The 20,012-nt window shown below is 45.3% G+C and overlaps 1 protein-coding gene across 9 annotated transcripts in view; it reads right to left on the bottom strand.

Moving 5' to 3' along the window:
- Window positions 1-14,936, bottom strand: part of LOC142899915 (uncharacterized) — a 29,887-nt gene extending 14,951 nt beyond the window's left edge. For 4 of the 9 annotated variants that reach the window (XM_076043844.1, XM_076043851.1, XM_076043853.1 and 1 more), the window contains exon 1: window positions 14,556-14,933. In XM_076043844.1, the coding sequence (XP_075899959.1) occupies window positions 14,556-14,647 (92 nt within the window). In that variant the 5' untranslated portion in view covers window positions 14,648-14,933. Of the gene's footprint in view, window positions 1-14,555 lie in introns of all 9 variants that reach the window. The other 5 variants (XM_076043845.1, XM_076043846.1, XM_076043850.1 and 2 more) reach the window with 4 other exon arrangements.
- Between the last annotated feature and the right edge of the window lie 5,076 nt (window positions 14,937-20,012).

Below are 20,012 nucleotides of genomic sequence, written 5' to 3'. Positions count from 1 at the left end.
TCAAGAGCAGCGAGGACACAAACACGCACAATTTAGTCGAGGAAGGATCAAAATCAAAATCAAAAGTCCATTTATTCCATTTTCCAATATAATTCTAAATCTTATGAACATTACGAGATGCCCCTGCAGCTGCAACGGGGAAGCAGACAAATCTCCACAACTCAAAGCCATATTAAACTTGGCCGTGTGGCCTCAAAACAATGTTCTGCGCCTCGTCTATCAAGAATTCTTGGAACAGAGACTCTAAAAACTTAAAAACCTAACTTGAAACTATCCCGCAGCGTTGGCCCCCCCGAATTGGTAGGTGACCCAAACACCCTCACGACCTCTGGCAAAGAAAAGTTGGGAGTGTTGGCAGTTCTGAGCGCTGTCTGTTCCTAAAAAGTAGTGTCACTGTGTTTCTGTATACTGCAACGGCACCTCGTGACAAAACCTGCAGAAACCACTCAGTATGGTGTGCCATCAGTGTGTGCTGTGCATAGATAGGGATCCTTTGCCAAGAGAGGGAGGTTCCACAGTAAAAAGTGCAAAGGCCTTGACAAACTATACATTTTCATTTTGTGCCAATAATAATACTAATTCAGCACGCAGACAAAAATCAAAAGTGCAGAGGGACCATTTTGGCACAAATGCTCCGCTCCTGCTTCTTTAAATACTATATTAAATAAACTTTGTTTAGCTAGTATTAGCGGTAAAAAAAAAAGCCTGCCCACCAAGCTAACAGTCTAAACTGGAGCAAGCCAACCTTTCCTCCATCATTACGGTTGCTAACATGGTATTGGACAGTAACCATTTAAGGGAGGAGATCAGGAAAATGATGTCAATTATGTTCAGGACGCGTCGTTCAGTTTGTTTTCAGCAGTTCCGTATCAATCAAATGACGAAGGAAACGCTCAGGTCAGGTCAACAATGCATCAATCTTTATATTTGCTTCTTTTCTTATGAAATAAATTATCTTAATCTAAAGTTATAATCAGTGTGGTTGGGCTGCATCCACACAAATCAAATTGCAGGGAGGCAAAAGAGCGTCAAGAGGCTTCATGTGAACATTTCACATTTCTGTGTCATTCATTCAACACCAAAAAAGGCCTGAAAGCTACGGAGGATCCAGCAGACTTGACTTGCTGTGGTGTCACATGGAGTCAGAAAGCTTGATGTCCCGGAGTCTCCTTTTTTTTTTTTTTTTGTTCTTGTTGATTCAAGTGGAATTACAAACAACACTGGTAAGTTCTGATGTGGCAACAGCAGCAGCCGTAAAGCTGTTTTTAAAAGCTGCAGCAGGGCAGATGTAAAGCATGATTCCTTAACACAGAAAAGCGTGTGATGAGAAAAACAGCCGGCATTCTGAGTCTGAATCCAGCCCACCTCAAAACCCAGCCAGCTATGACCTAAGTGCTAAAAGAGGGGAGGGGAAACCGAGGGCGGAGGGGAGAAAAGAGAAGAAGAAAAAGAAGAAGAAGAAACGGCGACGGCACCGTGCAAAACAGCACTGAGCTTCTTCTTCTCCTTTTTTTCTCCTTGGGACAAAAAAATGAGCGATGACTAATCTGCGCATCACCGCCGCCACAGCTGGCCGCTCACTGTAAAACAAATAAACAGCCACTTATTACAGAGTGCGCAACGTCGGAGGTTCGCATTCGGCACGTAAACACAGATGCACGCCGTGCTGCAAAATACGAGCTCGGGGCCCGCGACGACTCTTAAAGGGTTTGTTTTGGACCAGCGGGGCCTCCAAACGCACCACGACGGAGACGGCAGAGGCAGACGGGCCGAGTTGGAAGCTGGAGGAAGGCCTTGGTTTCCTTTTCTTTCTTTTCTTTTTTTTTTTTTTTGAGGACCTCGTTTTCACTCGTCCAGGCGTTCCACTGCACCACTATGTCGCCGCTGCTCAGGAAATACTTCCAACACGCTGAGCTCCATTCCTTATGTCATCAGTCGTAATAAGACTTTGAGAGATTTTCATCACATGGACCACCGCCCCCCCACACCCCCCACGCCCCCCGCCCTCTGTAATGCATTTCGAGTTTTTCGGAACACCTTTCATTCATTTTACATTTCATTTCACTTCCTACTGTTGCGCGATAAGCAAAATGAGCCGCGCAGGAACACGTTTTAGCCCCTGGAAACCAATAACCGCCCCTCACATTCCCTCCACTCACGTCCCATTCCGTCCCCATACCGTTCCGTGGATATCTCGCCGTCGTCGGCGCCAAGTCATTACTCTGACCCCCCCCACCCACCCACCTACCTCCGCCCCCCTCCCCGCCGCCGCCTCCCACAAAACATATTTCTTTCCCCTCCCACTTTAAATCCTCTCACACAACATACCTCCTTCACAAAACCGAGGCAATATCTCATCTCCGTCAGCCCCTCCCCCTGCCTGCCGCCTGCAGCCCCCAGACTCCTCTCTCGGTATTCTCTTCTGCGCCTCTCTGACAGAAAGATCTTGCAGGCTCATAGGTCATTTATTTGCTCCGCCGTTGCCAGTGGGGGAGATATGAGAGATTTGTGGTCATGCACGCCGTTGCGCTGTGATAAACTGAGCATGAAGAGAAAGATATGAGAAAATAGACGAGAAGTTTCCGAGCTCCCATCAGATTTCCGCAGCCGGATGAAATTCTCTATCACATCATCTCTCTGTTTGTTTGTCTTTTTTGCCCATTTCGTACTTATAAGCAGGATCCCAAATCGGACGCTTAGGTCAGTGCGCTTGAATGCAGCGCAGTGTTTAGAACTTGTTCAACAAACAAATACACAGGGACATAGTGGACTGAGGGTTGCAGACTCATTGAGGTTTAGATTATAATTTACAATGCAATTACCTCTAGCAGTGCCTGACTATGTCAGCATGAGCTTTAATGTGATATATTTGCATATTAGATGAATGACTGAAGATGAATTCATTTCAAAGCAATGTTACTGCAGCAGATATTGAAAATTGTAAGTTTCAATACCGTTCCTGTAGCTCTGAACAGAGAAACAGGAGAATGTCTGTTTATAAAGTGATGACTGAAATCAGATCAGAATGCAGGAAAAAGAACTGGATTATACAACCATCGATGAGTGAACTGAGGTTGAACCAGTCCCCACCATATTTGCATCGCGGTCGGTGACTGTTTGAGGTTGGTGTGATGGTGAGCTCCTCCACTCACAGTGCTGCTTCTTTTGACATGTCTGACAAGTTTATTTTATAGCACAGCACAAACAAGAGTAAATTTATTTGAGATAAATTCGTACGGGTTCATTTCATAAAGCCTAGGCAAGGCAGGTGACACCATGAACAACTAAAAGTAAGATGTTTATGATACATTAAAATATTTCTACAGTCCCACTAGGAACCAGACAGTTGTTGTGTAATGGGCAGTGTTGTCCATCTAACATTTATTCACAGGTAAACTTGACAGAAAGCACAACATCAATGCACTGAAGTTGCCCAAATTCTGTGGCATAGTCCAACTAGCAGATGCTAACGTTAGCTAACCTTTATGCCACCTTTGTAATGTTGTTTCAGCTTTAAGGTGAACAGTAAACCTGATTTTCTAACATGTCTCAGTGTGAATGCAGCGTACATACCATGCACTCAAAAGATTAAGCATTAAGTAAAGAAGCATATGATTTGTGAAATGCCTGTCATGAACAAGCACGTCAAAACCTGCGTTTCTCCAAAAGTACAGTTCGTGCTCAATCCTCGATCACATTCGTCATATTTCTACAAGCTTTTCTGCTCATCTCCTTCCTCTGATGTGTTCTCACTCCTGTGAAATCTTACGCCCAAGTCTAAGCTGACCTGAGCTCCCAGTGCTATATTTAGCACGTCTACCTCTCTCACTTTGTGCAGGAGTGAGGAACACAAGAGACGTCCCTAAACTGGCAAACATTTCCTTTAGCCAAAAATGGGCAAAAAAAGAAAAGTCCAGCCGGGCCGCTTTTCAACACAGTGACCCCAAAGGCCCATGAAATATAATGTGCTGCAATGAAAGAGGCTTGTTTTCCTTGAGTGAAGCCAAGTGGTTAAAAATACCATATAGAGTCACTAAGCTAGAGTTGTGTTCTAATCAGTGTTTCACCCCACGGCTCCTCATTAAGTGATGAAACATGGATGTCGACATCATAGAGGCTGCTGCTGACTGACAGTGTTTATGTGAACACCAGCGTTGGCCTATGATTTGACCCGCAACGAGTGTGTCGACCCAGGGCAACATGCAGACAGACTGCCGACGGGAGCCAGAGAAACGGTGTCTGGAAAAGGTGAAAAGCTCACGAAAAGTCTTCTCATAATTATAGTCTGGTAAAAATCTGGGGTTGTGAACTGTTTTTTTTTTCATCAGGGGTCACATAGCCTGTCAGTACATCTTCTTAAGGTGGCATTTCATTAAATTAATTGTGATTGTAAATTGTTTTAAGGAGCTCTAAAAACCCGAGGGGCCTTGGATCCAAACCACTGGGACTGACTGAAGCACAGCACAAAGGCCCTTTCTTTTGATAAAATCATATTGTTATCCCAAAATTGCTTAAGTCTTTATAGGTTGGAGGAAAACAAAGAAACATCCACTCTAACAATAAATGGTTCTACTTTGGTCTTTGAATATATGACATACATGGGAAGCAGTGAAGGTGTTTGGTTACAAAGTCGAAAGGCAGCAGACAGGTCACACCCAGGCAGCAGCTGACAGGATGATTGCTGAGTGAAGTCAAACATAAACAGCCTAACAGAACAACATCCTCAAGCTGAAAGCGGTCCACAGTGTGAAATGGAATATTTGTTTTTGCTGTGCAACACGTTGCGTGATAGCCTCAAACGGGAAGGAAATTCAGCCAATGCCAAAGGAGGAGGATAGTGTATCAGAAAATCAGTATATCGACGCCCTTTGGTGTGTATCTTGACACAACGGCAATAAATTGACTTTGAATCCCGAGTATTCCAGGGTTTCAACACTTACTGGCCTATATCAGTCTCCGGTGTCTGGACTTTTCGGCAGGTTTTATTGTGTCGGACGTAATGTTGGCTGGGAGAGAGGCCTTATGTAAACTTTTGGCAAAGGCTGCGCGATTGTCTTAAGATCTAATGGCTGCACTTGGCACAGAAACCTTGATCCAATTACCAAATAAAACTCAGGTCTAGTATCTCCAGCTGGATACACACACGCACACAGATGCATTAGTCTCATTTTACCACAATGCTCATACAACAATGCTACCTGGTGTGCTATTGAAGCGCAACAACACCGAAACAAGATCTATACTGGTCCGTATCAACTTTCTCCAGAATACGCCAAAGCATGCGAAGCACACTGTTGGCTTTCACATGCTTTGAATTCTTCTGAAAACTCTGACAGCCTGATTGCAGGATGTTGAAACGTGCTGGGGTGGGCCTTGTGTTATTCCAAACCATTGTGCTGGCTGCTCTCTCGACTTGCTTTGGGTATCTGTGCAAAAAAGAACAAAAAAAAAAAAAAGCACGCACACACAACACATATAAATGGAGAACATTGAGGAGAATAAATGAAAGCTTTCCACTGTGAACATCTTGTTGTGCTTATTCTGTAGCTGTCAGCAATGGTGGGGCGATGCTTATTCTGACATATCAAGTTTAGCTTTAAAACAGCTGCAGGAGTCGTAGTGAATCTTGGCTGCTTCTTTGACCCACTTGCTCCTCCGATCCACCCACAAAGTTACACTGACTGATTTGTAGCATGTCACAATGGGTGGAGGGCACGTTAGACTCCTCTGGAGACCATTACAGGCCGCTGAAGCTATGTGACCTGCGAGCGATGAAGTGAGAGGGGTGTGGGTCAACGGAATTGTGAAAAGCAGAGGAGCTGGCTGAAAACAAATTTCGATCAACGGCTCGCCTGGGCTGTGACACCAGTCAGCGGCCAAGAGGCTGGATGGAATGCTGACAGGAGGACGGGAGGGAGAAAAGTTTCAGCCCTCAGCAAAACACAGAGCCAGTGAAGTTTAGAAGATGACAAACCAAACAAATAAGTAATTAAGTCGCTGCCAAAGGCGCAGCGAGAGAAAACAGGCCCTCTCTGTGCCGCAGCCGAGGGGAAAGAGTGGGGGATGGACAAAGAGACAAAGAGGGAGCAATTTTTTTTTAAATACCCCACTTCATTCAAGTCACCATCTACTGAATCAAAGCAGTGTAACAAATCCAGTGAAAACACCCTGCTAGCTCTGGAGTCGTTCATGGTAATGAACTGTGAGGGTGTCAGAGTCACAACAATCAGCTTCATGTTGCAACCACCCGTCAATCCACTGACGACACTGGCCGGTCAGAGTGGATATAGAGCCGCACGCGTGCCATTTAGTTGGCCACACCATTATCTCAGTGTAACATTATCCACACTGGGCAGTAGGGCGAGTCGATTCAAATGCATGCGCCATCAAAGTTGGAATGCTGGGTCTCGAAGTAGAAAAAGCTGAATGAATATTAATCCCCATCTTTGAATGATAGAACAATTTCAAAAGGAATAATTTGGGGAAAGTCTTATGTATGTTAACAGAGCGGTAACAGAAGGCGACCCTTGAGTTTAGCATCATATCCAGCATTATTTTTGCATGTTTAGCACATTAGCACGTTTAGCTCGATCCCATCATACACTTACATCGTCATTCAACATTTTGTCGCTCGCTCAGCAGATGTTCATTGCTTTGCATATGAAGCAAGGAGCATGAAGTGAAAACAGTTAAAGAACCCTGCCTCATAATATAAGAAAGTGTAACTGGTGGTATTTTCTTTTGTTTTCAGAAGTGCAGGAACAAGACATATAGATTTTCTTTTACATATGAAATATGCAATGTTGTTCTACTTTGAAGAGATTGCAGTGTAATAACAAGCAGATGAAAACTACATGTGGCCTGAATAGAGAAGAACAGAATAGAGGTAATAATATCCAAAATCTCACTGCACCGTCATATCTTGGCCAAAGGCCCAGTGGGCAATAAAGATTTCAAGAAAGTTCAGTCTGCATTTATTAAATATCAAATATTTGATTATTAGACCTTGAGAAGGTCAAATTAAGTGTTATGTTAAACTATGGTTTGTTTAAAGTCCTTTCTGAAAAAACCTTGTATCGCTACCTTTTTCGAAGTAGTGTATTATATTCCTAGGACAAAGTGAACTTATCATTGAAGATAAACTACTGAGCCAACATCAAATGTGTACACAGTGTAATGCCACAAGAGTGCTCCAAAACTGGAGAAAAGTCATTTTAAAAGATGGGTCTCACATTGGGAAAACTATGTAAAACACCAGGGGATGTGGACAGGTACAAATTGGTTGGCCTGTGGATTTAACAATGGTAGCCAATGGCAAAGTGTCAGAGTGTATGGGAGGTTTCCAGGGGGCAGAGCACTATGTGCTTATTGAGGTCAGGAGCCTGGCAGCAAACATTAGGAAGCTGTTGTGTGTCTGCATGGGGCAAATTGTTGACTTTTACAGGGAGGTCAGCTGGAGACAGGAGGAGAGAAGGGAGGAACGAAGAGTGGAGGGTTTCCGCCAGTGTCATGATCCAGTGGGGTGACTCCGGCATTTCCTGTTCTTGTTACACAAGGCGCACGCACACGTGCACGCGCGCACAAAACAGCCTCCTTGCTCCACATCACAGTAATTATGGGACCATTAAAACACGATGGCATCTTATCTTCGGCCATTTCCTTCGACTAAACACGGCAAACTCCGGTATCACATTCCCACTCTGACCTCATTCGGACTTTGATGTGTCTCTCACTCCTCCCAAACCCTAAACCTGTCAGCCCTCTCATCTTCCCATGGTCCTCCTCCTTAGACAAGGCCCGGCCTTCCTTCGAGACCACTTTGTCTGACAGTCTCCCTTCCACTTCCCTCTCACATCGTCTTCCCATCGTCCCGTCCTACTTTATTTACTTACCTACGTTGGAGTCCTCCCCCATTCAGTTGGTTCCTCTCTTCCCAGCCTCCCGTGTCCCTCTCTGCACGCCCCCCGCTTACCCCATTCAGCCCCGCTCCTGAACAATCGGGCCAACTTTTCCCACCAGTGTCGTCAGGACAACACAGCCCCAAGACTCTTTCCACGCACCGAGAACCCGGCCCAGCCAGCAGCCAGTGAGCAAACAAGGAGACAGGAGTTCCTGCAAGTGATAATCTCTTAGTGGCGAGGAGAGAAGTGATGGGAACGAGAGTGGCTGGCTGGTGAAGAGGGAGGTAGCGTTGATCTTATCTAACAGTGAGTGTCATAACACGTTTCAAACGGTGTGTAAAATGCCACTGTCTCCCTGATGGGGCTTCAGAGCGTGCAATTACGCAAAAGAAAAACATGGGAGTATAAGTTATTTTCCCGCAAGAGGTTTGGCAGCTGTCAGGCAGCGCAGGTGTTACCCTTTGGCCCGCCGACAAGGAGACGACGCAAAAACATGACAAGACAGTTTGAAAGTGAACTTGAATAACGCTTTCACAACACTAATGCAGGCACTGGCAAGTACAAATACACTATTATTAACGCTGAATACAATTTTGTGTTATTATTTTTTTTTTTTTAAGAAACAATTATCCGTTATGACATCGACTCTCGTCAAAGCAAAGGTCCACTGCCTTTCCAATTGTTGAAAATCAGACATACTATTTTTCCTCCAAAGCAATTGAAAGATTACATATTCTATTCATCAGCTGGGCGTGAGTGTGATGCGGTAGGTGCCACAAGAGTTCAAAGATAACTTGTGAAAAGTTTGGCGGGTCATTCTGACATTTCTGGTCTAGAGTTCTTTGAAATCACGGTCAGTCACCTCCCAGGAATTCCTCAGCACAACATAACTCACAATCATCTCACAACGTGCCAGTGCGGCCTTTGATTAACACTGATGACGGGAAGTGCTGTCGAGAAGATCGCCCTCCATGATTCTTAATTGACCCAACACAAGAAGTGAAGTCGCTTTTTATGGCTTCATATTGCACAGTGGATGACCGGTTATTGTGCATATGATTGTGGTTGCACCTTCCCTTGAGTTATAACTTTAATACTAGTCATCACTGCAGAGGAAGGACACTAGCTTTTCTCCTGTAAAGCTAGTTCATGAGAGATGACATCTTAGACCTTTGCAAAGTCAGTAGCTTGGTTAAAAAAGAAGATTCATGGAGAATCCCCATCCTCTGCATTCATCCTCTGACACCAACTAACTTCATGTCCTCTTTCACAACATCCATAAATCTTCTCTTTGTGCTTTGGTCTGGACTGTTGATCTTCAGTACTTGTGTTGATCCAAAGCACTTGACTAATAGACAAATAGAAGTGTTAATAGAAATTCTTTGACATTCCATAATAGCTCAGATAGGCTTCTGACACACACATGCACTAATCACCAACATGCACACCACAGTCATCCTCTTTGCAGTGTTTGAAGAGTCGGTACATGTGTTTGTCTCAGCTGTCTGACACACCCTTGGTCAACACGCTATGTCTGCTACACCTTAGGCCTGTTAGTCAGATGAAACATTGAGTCTTAACGCAGCTCTAATTTTTCATCAAGTTTGCCTGAATGCTGTCCGACTGCTCCCAGAGCAGTACTGGCAGGAGTTACTCTGTGACTTGAATCTCAGCCTTGATGTCGAGCTGCGAAGGGATAAACAATAACGCATCTGTTGTGTCTACGAGTGTGGGCATGAAAACGACTGATATTCAGTGGAAACAATGTGCAGGGGTGGATTAAGGTCAGCTGTGCTGAGGCACTTGACAGAACAAAAGAGGGGTTGGCAGAAAGGTCAAAGACCTCTGGATACATATTCTAAGGGCTATTGTTCCCAATTATCTATCTCAATCAGTGGAGGCTAAGATGCCACCCCTGCTTACCGCAGCATCTTTGGACGCTTTTATTTCATCTATTTTACATCATCTATTTAAGCGCTCTATAACTCTTTCACTCGCTTTGTAATTCAAGAAAGCGAGGATGCCGAACACAGCCATCAAGTCATGAAACATTAATAACCCTCTTTTAACATCATCAAAGGCGCAATTACAAGTCAAACATCAACACGCTGTCAATTTGTGGTCTTGCACCCGGTGCTTTGAACGCTGAGGAACACAGTCTCTCACACACACACACACACACACACACACACACACACACACACACACACACACACACACACACACACACACACACACACACACACACACACACACACACGATGGATCTTTTTAAGCCCTGTCTCATCATACCTGAGACCCGTTATTATGCTGAAGCTTCATCCGATCCGAGAGCCCGGAGGAGTCTAAACAATGTTTAGGGACCTAGTAAGCAGTTGTTTGGTGATCACTGCTGGAATCATTATCTGAGTTTGTCCAAACACCGATACATATAACAGCCATTACTGTGCTCGCTGCTTCCAGCGTGCCACACACAGACAGGCTAAATACAGACAGGTCTCACTGATGACTCTCCAAACTCCGTTTTCTTGATTTCTATATCAGATAATACTAGATTAGAAGTCCCACATTATACCAACATTCAGAGTTCTATTTTAACCACAAACTCCAGTGTTATTAAAACCCCCAACGTGAAAATAATCTTCTTTTGTCCTTCCCAAATGCAGCAATGCAGCAGCAAAAGACGGGAACAAATACAAGCTTGCGTGCTGGGTGATGTCGCTGACCCACAGCGATGATTTCCGGAAGGGTCATGTCCATCAGCTCTTGAGGAAGAGTGACAATAGCATCTATAGCTAATAACCATTTCAAAGTAACGTTAAGTTTGGGCCACGTAGACACACTCTTATTTCTATCAGGATTTGATTGAACATCCTGTTTTTCATTGAGTCTGATAACAGCACTGTGTGTGGCCTTTGAAGCCTTATCCCAACAAGCCAGAGGAAACCTAGGCAACTGCCTGTTTTCCATCACTCAGGTGAGGCTTTACTTCACTGTTGAAATGCTACTCAGCAGCTCACACGCCATTTGGTAGGTGTGTGCAAAGGGAAGGGATTAAACAAAAAGCAGACCCCTGTGTGAGGAAGTCTTGGGGCAGCGAATGAGGGCATGATAACAGGCTATCGTGCGCGCTTACCTCCAGACCCAAAGACTGCACACACAACTACACACAAATGCAACACTGTCTCCTCTTCTCACTCACAGGTGTGTAACATTAGACCCAGGAACAGTTGAGGTCTCTTCAGCTAAATCATGCATGAGCCTGTGGATATTTTGGCAAGCAGCAGCAACACAAACACCTCAGGCCTGCATGGAAGTGAAGGCTTCTCCATTTATCAACAACAGGAGAGCCCTAACTCAGGAGCTCTGAAGATGATTACTCAGGATTTCAGTAGAACTTCTGTCATTAGCAAAAATAATAGTTAAAATGGAAAAAATAAAAAAGTAATGTAAGGACCATGAACCATATCATGAATTAGTTCAGTAGGTTAAATGTTGTTTTGTATCACAATACAGGAGTGGTCATAGTTGCTGAAGAACAACATAAAATAGAATGCATCCATTCAATTGTGTGGGTTAGGTTGAAATTTAAGAAAACCGGAGAAGGTGAGTTCAAGCCATCGTCTCAGCTGAATCACTTGATCTGCAACCAGTCAACATCAGCTGATGGCTTAGGCAATGACCTCTCTCTGCGTCCACTGGTAGCCCTCAGTCGCGTTAAGCTGCTTTGACCTGCCGACTCAATCCCACTTCCTCTGCAGGACGGTGACAGTGACACCTACACTAGTGCCATCATTCCATATAATGTCTAACGTGTCAAACTCAAGAACTTTTTTTATTTGTCAAAGTTAACTTAGCCTTTGTCCTGTTTGGTACATGAAACCAGTCTCTAATTTCTATGACTGCGACACACGTCCCCTTTTCACACTCTGAACACAGAATGACTATGAGATCGACACATGAATAGCGGGTAAAACAGGAAGGATGCGTCCGCCTACAGTGAATCACTCTGATATCACAGTGAAATCAGATACTGGCTGCCTGCTGACTGTAATCATCGTTGCAAGAGGACAAGGTCCAACCATTTTGCACGTGGACGACTCTTGTGTCCAAGTGGTGCTCTCCAAAAAAGCCTAGGGAGAAGGCGGGTTTGAAACTTCGCAGGGCCAACAGATGTTTATACACGGCCCACACCCAAATCTGATGACAGGAACTCATAATGGCCTCGGAGCTCAATAAGAATCCCCTTCTGATTTTCCCAGCACGGCTCAAACAATGCTGCAGAATTTCACCCCCTCCCATCTTCTTCAGCATCCGTAACTAAGCTGGTGCAAGGGTTGACACCTGGCAGCACAGGCTCATCCTCTGCTTTAGGGGGCTTGGAGCACTCATTTACACTGCGCATGTCGGCTGAGAGTTCAAAAATGTGCAGAGGAAACGGCTAATGATCAAAATGCATCTGCGCAGGAGTGAGAAGAAGAAGCGCACACATGGGAGGGTCAGCGCTGCCAAAGCGTCTGCTTTAGCGTGTTCACAGCAGCTACTTGCCAGCTTCAATCTCCTTTACATTGCAAGGCACTGAAAGTACTTCCTCAGCAACAGATTAGTACGCACTTGCAATGTCTCTGTCCTTCAAAGCGAGCACAAACGCAAAACACATGCAGACGGCGCAGCCAACGAGTGGGACCCGGCAATCTGGGAGAGCGGGGAGAGACCTCCAAGGTTGTACGTTGAGCAGAGGGGTCTGAATGAGGGACGCATTGAAACAGCTCCCCCCACCCCCGTTTTCTTTGGAGTCTCGCCTACAAAGGGGTCTGTTTCCCATTCAGGACACAAGGCCATTAGATAATACACGCGGGGACCTCAAGGCCACACAGAGGGGGCGGAATCGTTCAACAAAACTAGCGTCCGTACCCCTCAATAGTCTCCGCGAGGATGCAAAGACCAACTCGGAGACCAACGCATTCACATGCAAACGCACGTGCGCCCCAGCACAAAAAAAAAAACCCACAGACGTACCCTTGCGAGGTTGGTGTCTGTTTCAGTGGTTTGACAGTGGGAATCATGACATCATCCGGCCCCCTTCCCACCTCTGTCCTCAGCCACAGCGGAGTTATTTTGCCTCAGAGCCGAGTGGGCCCACTGAATGCTGGGGGATTTCTGCCTCTACTTTTCTTTGTCTTCTCCCGTAAGCGTGCAAGTCGTGCATGTCGCACACCGATCTGTGCGTGTTTTAACAGACAAGGGGTCGCAAGGACGCTTCAAACTTGAGGTGTCAGTGCGGAGGGGGAAATCCAATTTCCAGTAAGAAACTGCTGACAGAGGAACGTGTCAATGTGAAACTGTTGCTCTGGGACAAAAAAAACCTTAACCTGAACATGGAAAAGTGTTTCCAAATGCAGGAAAGAATGGAAACTAAGACCGTTCAGGCCAGGAACCTTTTTTCCAACTCCTGCATGGAGATGTCACATGTGAGCTGGCCAGGGTAAACACGCCTTATTGGCAACCTCAATCAGCCTGAATGGCACCACAGGAGGTCAGGAGGGAGGTGGGGGATAAGAGACATAATCACTCCTTTTACTACATAGAGTTCAGAGGTCTATGTTCACTTGGGTCCGGGATGACTGCTGCGCTGTGCTAAATCGAAGTGGGTGGAGATGTGGAAAGAAGGACCATAAGAGAGAGAAGAAACTATGGAATACAAGAACAGCAAGCAGGACTGGAGCTTCTGATTGTTTGGAAAAGATGGACGGGTCGCCATGGCAGCAGAGCAACCAAGCCCACGTCAGAGGGAGATGGAGTGAGGTGGAGGGTTTGGCTGTGGGGCTGCTGAGTGACGTGGGCTCACGTCTGAAAGTTTAACTCTTTGTCTGACATTTTCGAAAAGAAGCCCAGATGGGGGGAAACTGGGAAAATATTGAGGTTCACTGCCGAAACAATTCAGGGTTGCACTCTTGGCATGATTTGAAGCATGATTTCGTACCAAGAATAAGAGGCAGCTGTGGCGTTTCATCAAGTCCATTTAAATGAAAAAAAAAACAATGCATTTGAGTTTGGTGTGCAGAGGAACTCTGCGATGAAGACAGTAGTTAATGCCAAACGTATTATTATGGTCTTGCGGATGGTACTCATGCGTGCGCCCCGAGCTTCTCTGTGAGAAATTAAAGCGGCTGCCTCTCCGTGAAAGACGAGCCCTGTCAGAGATCAGCAGCGGGCCACCGGCTGAAACTTAATCCCCGGGGCTCAAAGAACGCAGCTTTCGCACAGAAAGAAAGAAAGAAGAAGAAGAAGAAGAAGAAGAAGAAGAAACGGCTCCCGTGCGGAAACGGGACGTCAACGCACTACCCATGTGATGCGGGCTCAGGCGTGCGTGCGCAATTACAGTCTGAACGCCGATCTTGACCACGCACATCAGCGCTCAGTGAGCACAAAACAGCAAGAGAGCGACGCTAAAAAATAAATAAATAAATAATGATGAATAAAAACGAGATGGAACGCGTTCCTACACCCGCCCCAGGTCGCTGCTCAAACTCCTCCGGCTTGAATGCAACTCGTACGGGTGGCAACCCCGTCAAAGTCGAGTTCCTCGCTGCCTCGCTCTGTTTTAAAGAGCGTCGTTCCGCGTGCGTGTGCGTGAGGAAGCGTTTTAGTTACCAGTTGGTGGAGGAGCGAGGGTTGAGGATGTCCTCCTTGGCCGCGAGCAGCGACAGGCTGTAGGTATCAAGGTCAACGGATTTCTTGTTCATGATGTTCCCCACTTAAAAGAAAAAATAATAAATAAAGCAACTTTCCACAGCGCTCGAGCTTCTCTCGTCACTGGTCCCGATGTTCGAGCGAGGCTCTGAGCTTCCTGCAAGTGGTTGGAGGAACTGGAGAGAGAAACACTTTAGGCGTGCAGGTTCATGAAGTAGCGGCGGCGTCAAACGATCCGAAGCGGGAGCGCGCTCCCAGCGTGGAGGAGACTGTGCGAACTGCACACTGGGCTTTGTGTGCGCTGGTGGAGTAGACTTAAGTTTGCGGTGACGGGAGAAGAAAAAAAAAGAAAAAAAAAAAGGCCCCACCTCCTGTTGAGAGAGTGGAAAGCGTAATGACATCGCTGGCTGGGTCGCTGCACTGGGAAGAGCGGCACGTACGGATCGTTAAAAAGGAGTAGCCAGCCTGATATTAGCAGGGCTGTGCAGCAAAATGTAGCTTTCCTCGCATTTTGTTTGCAAAAGAGGGGAATATTGCAAAGTGCTGCGATGGAAAGGTTCAACAGACAGAGCGCGGTGACGCAACTTCATTATTATTATTTTTTTTTAAAAGACCTCTTTTAATGCTCGTGATTGCTAATCTTTCCTTTCAAGCCCAAAGAAAACCCTCAATGGAAAATCGCTGATGTGGTTCCAAGGGGGCTGCGAGGGCGAAGGCGGCGGCTTTGGATCTGTCACTCTCACTTTTGTCTCAGGATCGGCCCCCACTGGCCCCTGGCAGACTTTCCAGGAGCCAATTACAGTGCAGGCATATCCCAACAAGTCAAACAAGGGCCAATTTCATGGGAACTGGCTCCGAAAATGGGCAACACTTCAGCAAATAGGGAGGAAAAGAGCAAGGAGCAAAAAAGGAGGTTGTTCCGGTGTGTGTGTGTGTGTGTGGGGGGGGGGGGGGGGGGGAGACGACATACAAAGTCACCGTGCCGTGCAACACACACACACACGCACAACCACTGCAACAAACTGGTGCGTGGATTCCAAACCAGCTCAAGTGTGCAAGCCATGAACTGTAGCCACCTCCAGACACGCACACCTGCAGCGCTATCTGACCACCGGTTTAAGATCTTGGGATTAAGGGAAACGTCCCTGAAGCTTTGTAACTTACTTAGCAGCTACTTTCAGACAATCCAGGGCAGATGCAGAGGATACAAGAGTCACAAGTCGCTTTAATACCACTTGTCAGATTTCCAGACTGGGAAAAATTCCTACAACCTCACCAGTTGTGATTTGCAACAATTTCCTGGAATAGCAGAGACTACGTGCCTCCGCTGCCGAGATCTGATCTGGAGAGAGTCTGAGTAATCCCCGGGTGAAAATTGGATTGACACAGTCACCCGCCTCAGTCACTCACCAAGAGACCCACTTCCTTTTAAGGGAAAAAAAAAGTTTCCTATGTAATCTCTGTCTTCCTCTGCCCTGGTGACATTTTTCCTAAAGTATTGGGTTACAGCTTTATTAAAAAAATAAATAAATACAAAAACAAAAACACGGAAATCATTAAACCAGAAGTGTCAAGCAGTCGGTTCTCTGACTGTTTAACACACTGAGGCTTTAATTTGAAGGCTGTATTATCGTTACATAAAAAAAATTATAATATTGTAAAGTTGAACAGTATTTTTTTACACCACAAAACACACACTTTTAGTGGAGACTTGTGAACGCCCCTGGTCGTGTCAGAGAGCGTCTCTGGCCAAAGCTCTGCATGCCAGAGGGATGGAGGGCCGTGACGTCCTTGCGCCGCTATTATTCATACAACTTCCTGCTATTAGTGGCTCTCCTGCCCTTCCAGCCCTCTCAGCTCTTCACTGTGGATGTGAACTGCAAGGCTGTTCTGCTCCACTTCAGAAGACTTTGGCATTTCCTCTGCTGGGGTGCGGTGGCGGCTGTTGTCGGAGATGGGATGGGGTCTAAATGTGGGAATGATTGCAAGTCCACCGGGGGATTTGGATGTTTGTGTGTGTGGACAAATGGGGATTTTTTTTTTTACTCCACTTACTGAGACTCCTTCTCTAATTGTTTTTTTTCTTCAGTTTCCTGCCTTTCCTGGCCAGTCTAAACTAAGAAATTGTGGGTGACAGAGTGTTGAGTGGCAACATCCTCTCACAGGGTATCCTCCTGTTCTTTTGTTTTGTTTTTGTTTTTAAAGGCCTCTTAGATAAGACATTGATCTTGTCGCTCTCGTCCATATGACTGACCTGTTACATAAGACTTAATCTCCCCAAATTGACAAAATAAACCCCCCACTGCCAAACAAACCACTTCCTTGTAGGCATGGATTAGTTCAAATCCGGTTCTCCTGGCGCGTATCATGGCCTGCGTGGCAGGTTTATGCTCGCTCAGACCTGATGGGCCAGAGATGTGTTTAGGTTCAGGGGTCACAGCTTGAGCTCCTCAAGACCAACACTAATAATGGCACATTTTCCGCCGCGCTGCTCAGCATTCCCTGAGACGCCAGGCCACGCATACCTCTGTCCTTAGGTGTACACATGTTGCGCTCACAATTGTAGGTACGATGGTTGTAAATGCTATGTTAGAATTCGGGTAAGTATAGCCTATGCAATAACATTATTCTTATCTGCGGGGAATAAAGGCAGTTGTTTTGCAGCACGAGCTGCTTGGAATGCTTTCAAACCTCACTCTTGAAGGATCATTTATGCTCACGGTATTTCAAATTAGTCACACAGTGCTGCATGGCACTTCTTATCCCGAGGAGATCGCCGAGCACTGTAGCTTTTGTGAGTCAACACCATGGAATGATTCCACGTCTGTGCCTAAATTGATGTTATTCTGGGAGAAGGGTTTGAAAATGTCCTCTTCTGCCTATTTTCAGCGGTGAAGCTTGAGAGAGAATACACACGTTTCTATTGTAATTTTAAGGGGGAGATCCTGTGTTTACTTCCAAAAGTCCCACAGCTGCATTCGATAAGTGGAATCTTTTTTCTTTTTTTTTGCTGTTTTTTTTATTTGGTCCTTCTGTTGAAATGTTCATGCTCACAAAAGTTGTTGGAATTGTTTCAGTATAATTTGCTAATTTAGTTATGTTCACAAGAAACATAAAATAGGATCAAAGTATACATATTTTGTTTTAATGCAGTTTATTCAAAAAGGGGTATGAGGCGTAGTGGAAGTGATATGGAAAATGAGGAAGCTGTGCTCCTGGTGGTTTGCAGTGTTGTTACGGGTGAGACGCAGCCAAACACTGATCAGCATCGTAAGGTCCTGGGTGGACACTTCAAGTTCGATAGCAACTCAAATGGTGGTTCAGGAACAACAGCTTACCCTGGGAAGTTGTCCTTTGGAGCAGTGGATGTTTGAAATGTTGGCATATTAATTTGTCATGGCTTCCTTAATTTCTGCTTGGAAGTGTCAGCTGCATTCCTGTGCTCTTGTTGTAATGTTAATATTATCTAATTGATATTATACATGATAACATCAACTAGAAAGAGCAATTTTGACAATTATATTATTCACAGTCTCGCCTCTTTGCATATGCCACAAAACGTTATTTGACTCCATGTGGTGCGTGACATGTAAATGGATTTTCAAAAATATTTTTCTTTTAATGGAAACACAGCTGTAGTTTGGTATTGTTGTTAGGAGAGTCTTTCTCAACGTAAACATGAAATATAGCAAAACACACATTTCACCCAAAGAAAGGTCTTGATTTAAACATTTTGTTGGACCTGAGTTGTCAAAATTATCTTTAAAATAAAAAGAAAAAGGTGATATCAGAGAGTGACAGCCTTTAAAATTCTGTAATGCAAAGCCTACAGAGGAATTAGCTGCAAGACCTTGGTTGAGACTTTGCTTCTGTCTACTTTGGATGAGGATGAATCATTCACGTAATTTAAAAAAAAAAAAATAAACAGCCCGGGTTTAAGTCAAACTGTTTGCTTACTTGTCGTGAGGCAACACATGACTTCAGCAGACTGACGACGCACTGGCACGTCAGCCTCACCTCCTCCTCCTCCTGTCAGGATTAGTGCTGAGCTCAGGCAAGGAGTTGTGTTATTGGAGTGCTGGAGGTGGAGAATGAGGAATTTTTCATAAGCGGTGACACAACAAACTGAGTAGACGTTCACACATGACACACACATGTTGCTGCGAGGGCTGCACCCGTAAACGCACCGCGAGCAGATGGCACTGCTCGGGCTCGCCGGGAAACTCGAGTGAGGTCAGCGGCGGTGCCAGATGGGTGTGAGACGAAGCTTGAGACAGAAAGGCGTCAGTTAGAGCGAAAGAGTCGCCAAGTTCACACCAGCACATGCGAGAGCGTCAGCTTCAACGTCAGTCAGATGTTAGATTTGAATCTTCGGGCCTTTTGATTGCATATATGCATATTTCTAGGATAAAATAAACAGACATAAAAAAAAAAAGGACTTTCGTGCACACAAAACCAGATTTTCTAAGGCCACTTCATCAGGAGCTCGTGGAGATTTTCTAAAAACTCTGCTTCAGTGGTTGTATTTGTGCAGGAAGCCGGGGTTTTAGTGGTTTGTCGGTCTGACATCTTTGCTGTGCAACATTTGTCTGTGTAGTTCGCTTCTAAAGCAAAAGCGGATAAATGACAGACAGGAATTTGTGGTGGGTTTGTCTCTGCTCACTTATGACCCAGAGGGTGCCAGCTTCTATCTGTTTCATCATCAGATGAAACAGATTTTTTTAAATAAATCATCATTTCGTGCATCCGATGCATCTTTGAGCTTGGACGTTACACCCCTTGGGTTGCCGTGCTGTCATATGCGGTTGCATGTTGAGTTTACATTTTTTATAAAAGTACTATGGGTGTGTGCAGAGAGGGCAGGAGACAGGAAGGCAGCTAAAAGAGAGAAAAAAAGAGACGTTGGTGTCATCTCATCAGGCTTCCACGTGAAGTCACTTCTCAGCTATGTGCCTTCACAACAACCCTGCGATATTTTCCCCTCGGGCCTCAGCACATATGTGCGCATGTGCGTATAGGTGTGCATTTGTCAGAGCTGCCCTGTGCAGTATCACCTCTCCAAACAGTGAATAACGTGATTTCTTTTTCCCTCCCTGAATTGGCTCCTTTGTCTCTCCTGAGTCTCTGCTGTTGTTTTTTTTGTTTTGTTTTAATTTCCACCCTGAGCTGCTGCCTTCCCTGAAAAAGGCATTTGCCCTGCATCTGTGAAATATTAACAATGCAAGACCATGCCAAGATTTCCAGCCTGCGATGTTGCCAATCAGTCTTGTAAAACCTCTGACTTGTTTTCTGCAGGTCGGAACATGAGATGACCAATCATCAATCTTTAAGGCGAGATGGACAGACACTATGGGCATGGATTAGATTTGACATTAACAAGAGGCAGCAGCGATGCAATCTATCTTTTCTTAATAAAAG

The sequence above is a fragment of the Nelusetta ayraudi genome, unplaced genomic scaffold (assembly GCF_046127955.1).
Source record: "Nelusetta ayraudi isolate G7.1 ecotype Tasmania unplaced genomic scaffold, CSIRO-AGI_Nayr_v1 ptg000078l, whole genome shotgun sequence".
NCBI classification, from domain to species: Eukaryota; Metazoa; Chordata; class Actinopteri; order Tetraodontiformes; family Monacanthidae; genus Nelusetta; species Nelusetta ayraudi.
This window is presented reverse-complemented; position numbering and strand designations above follow the sequence as displayed.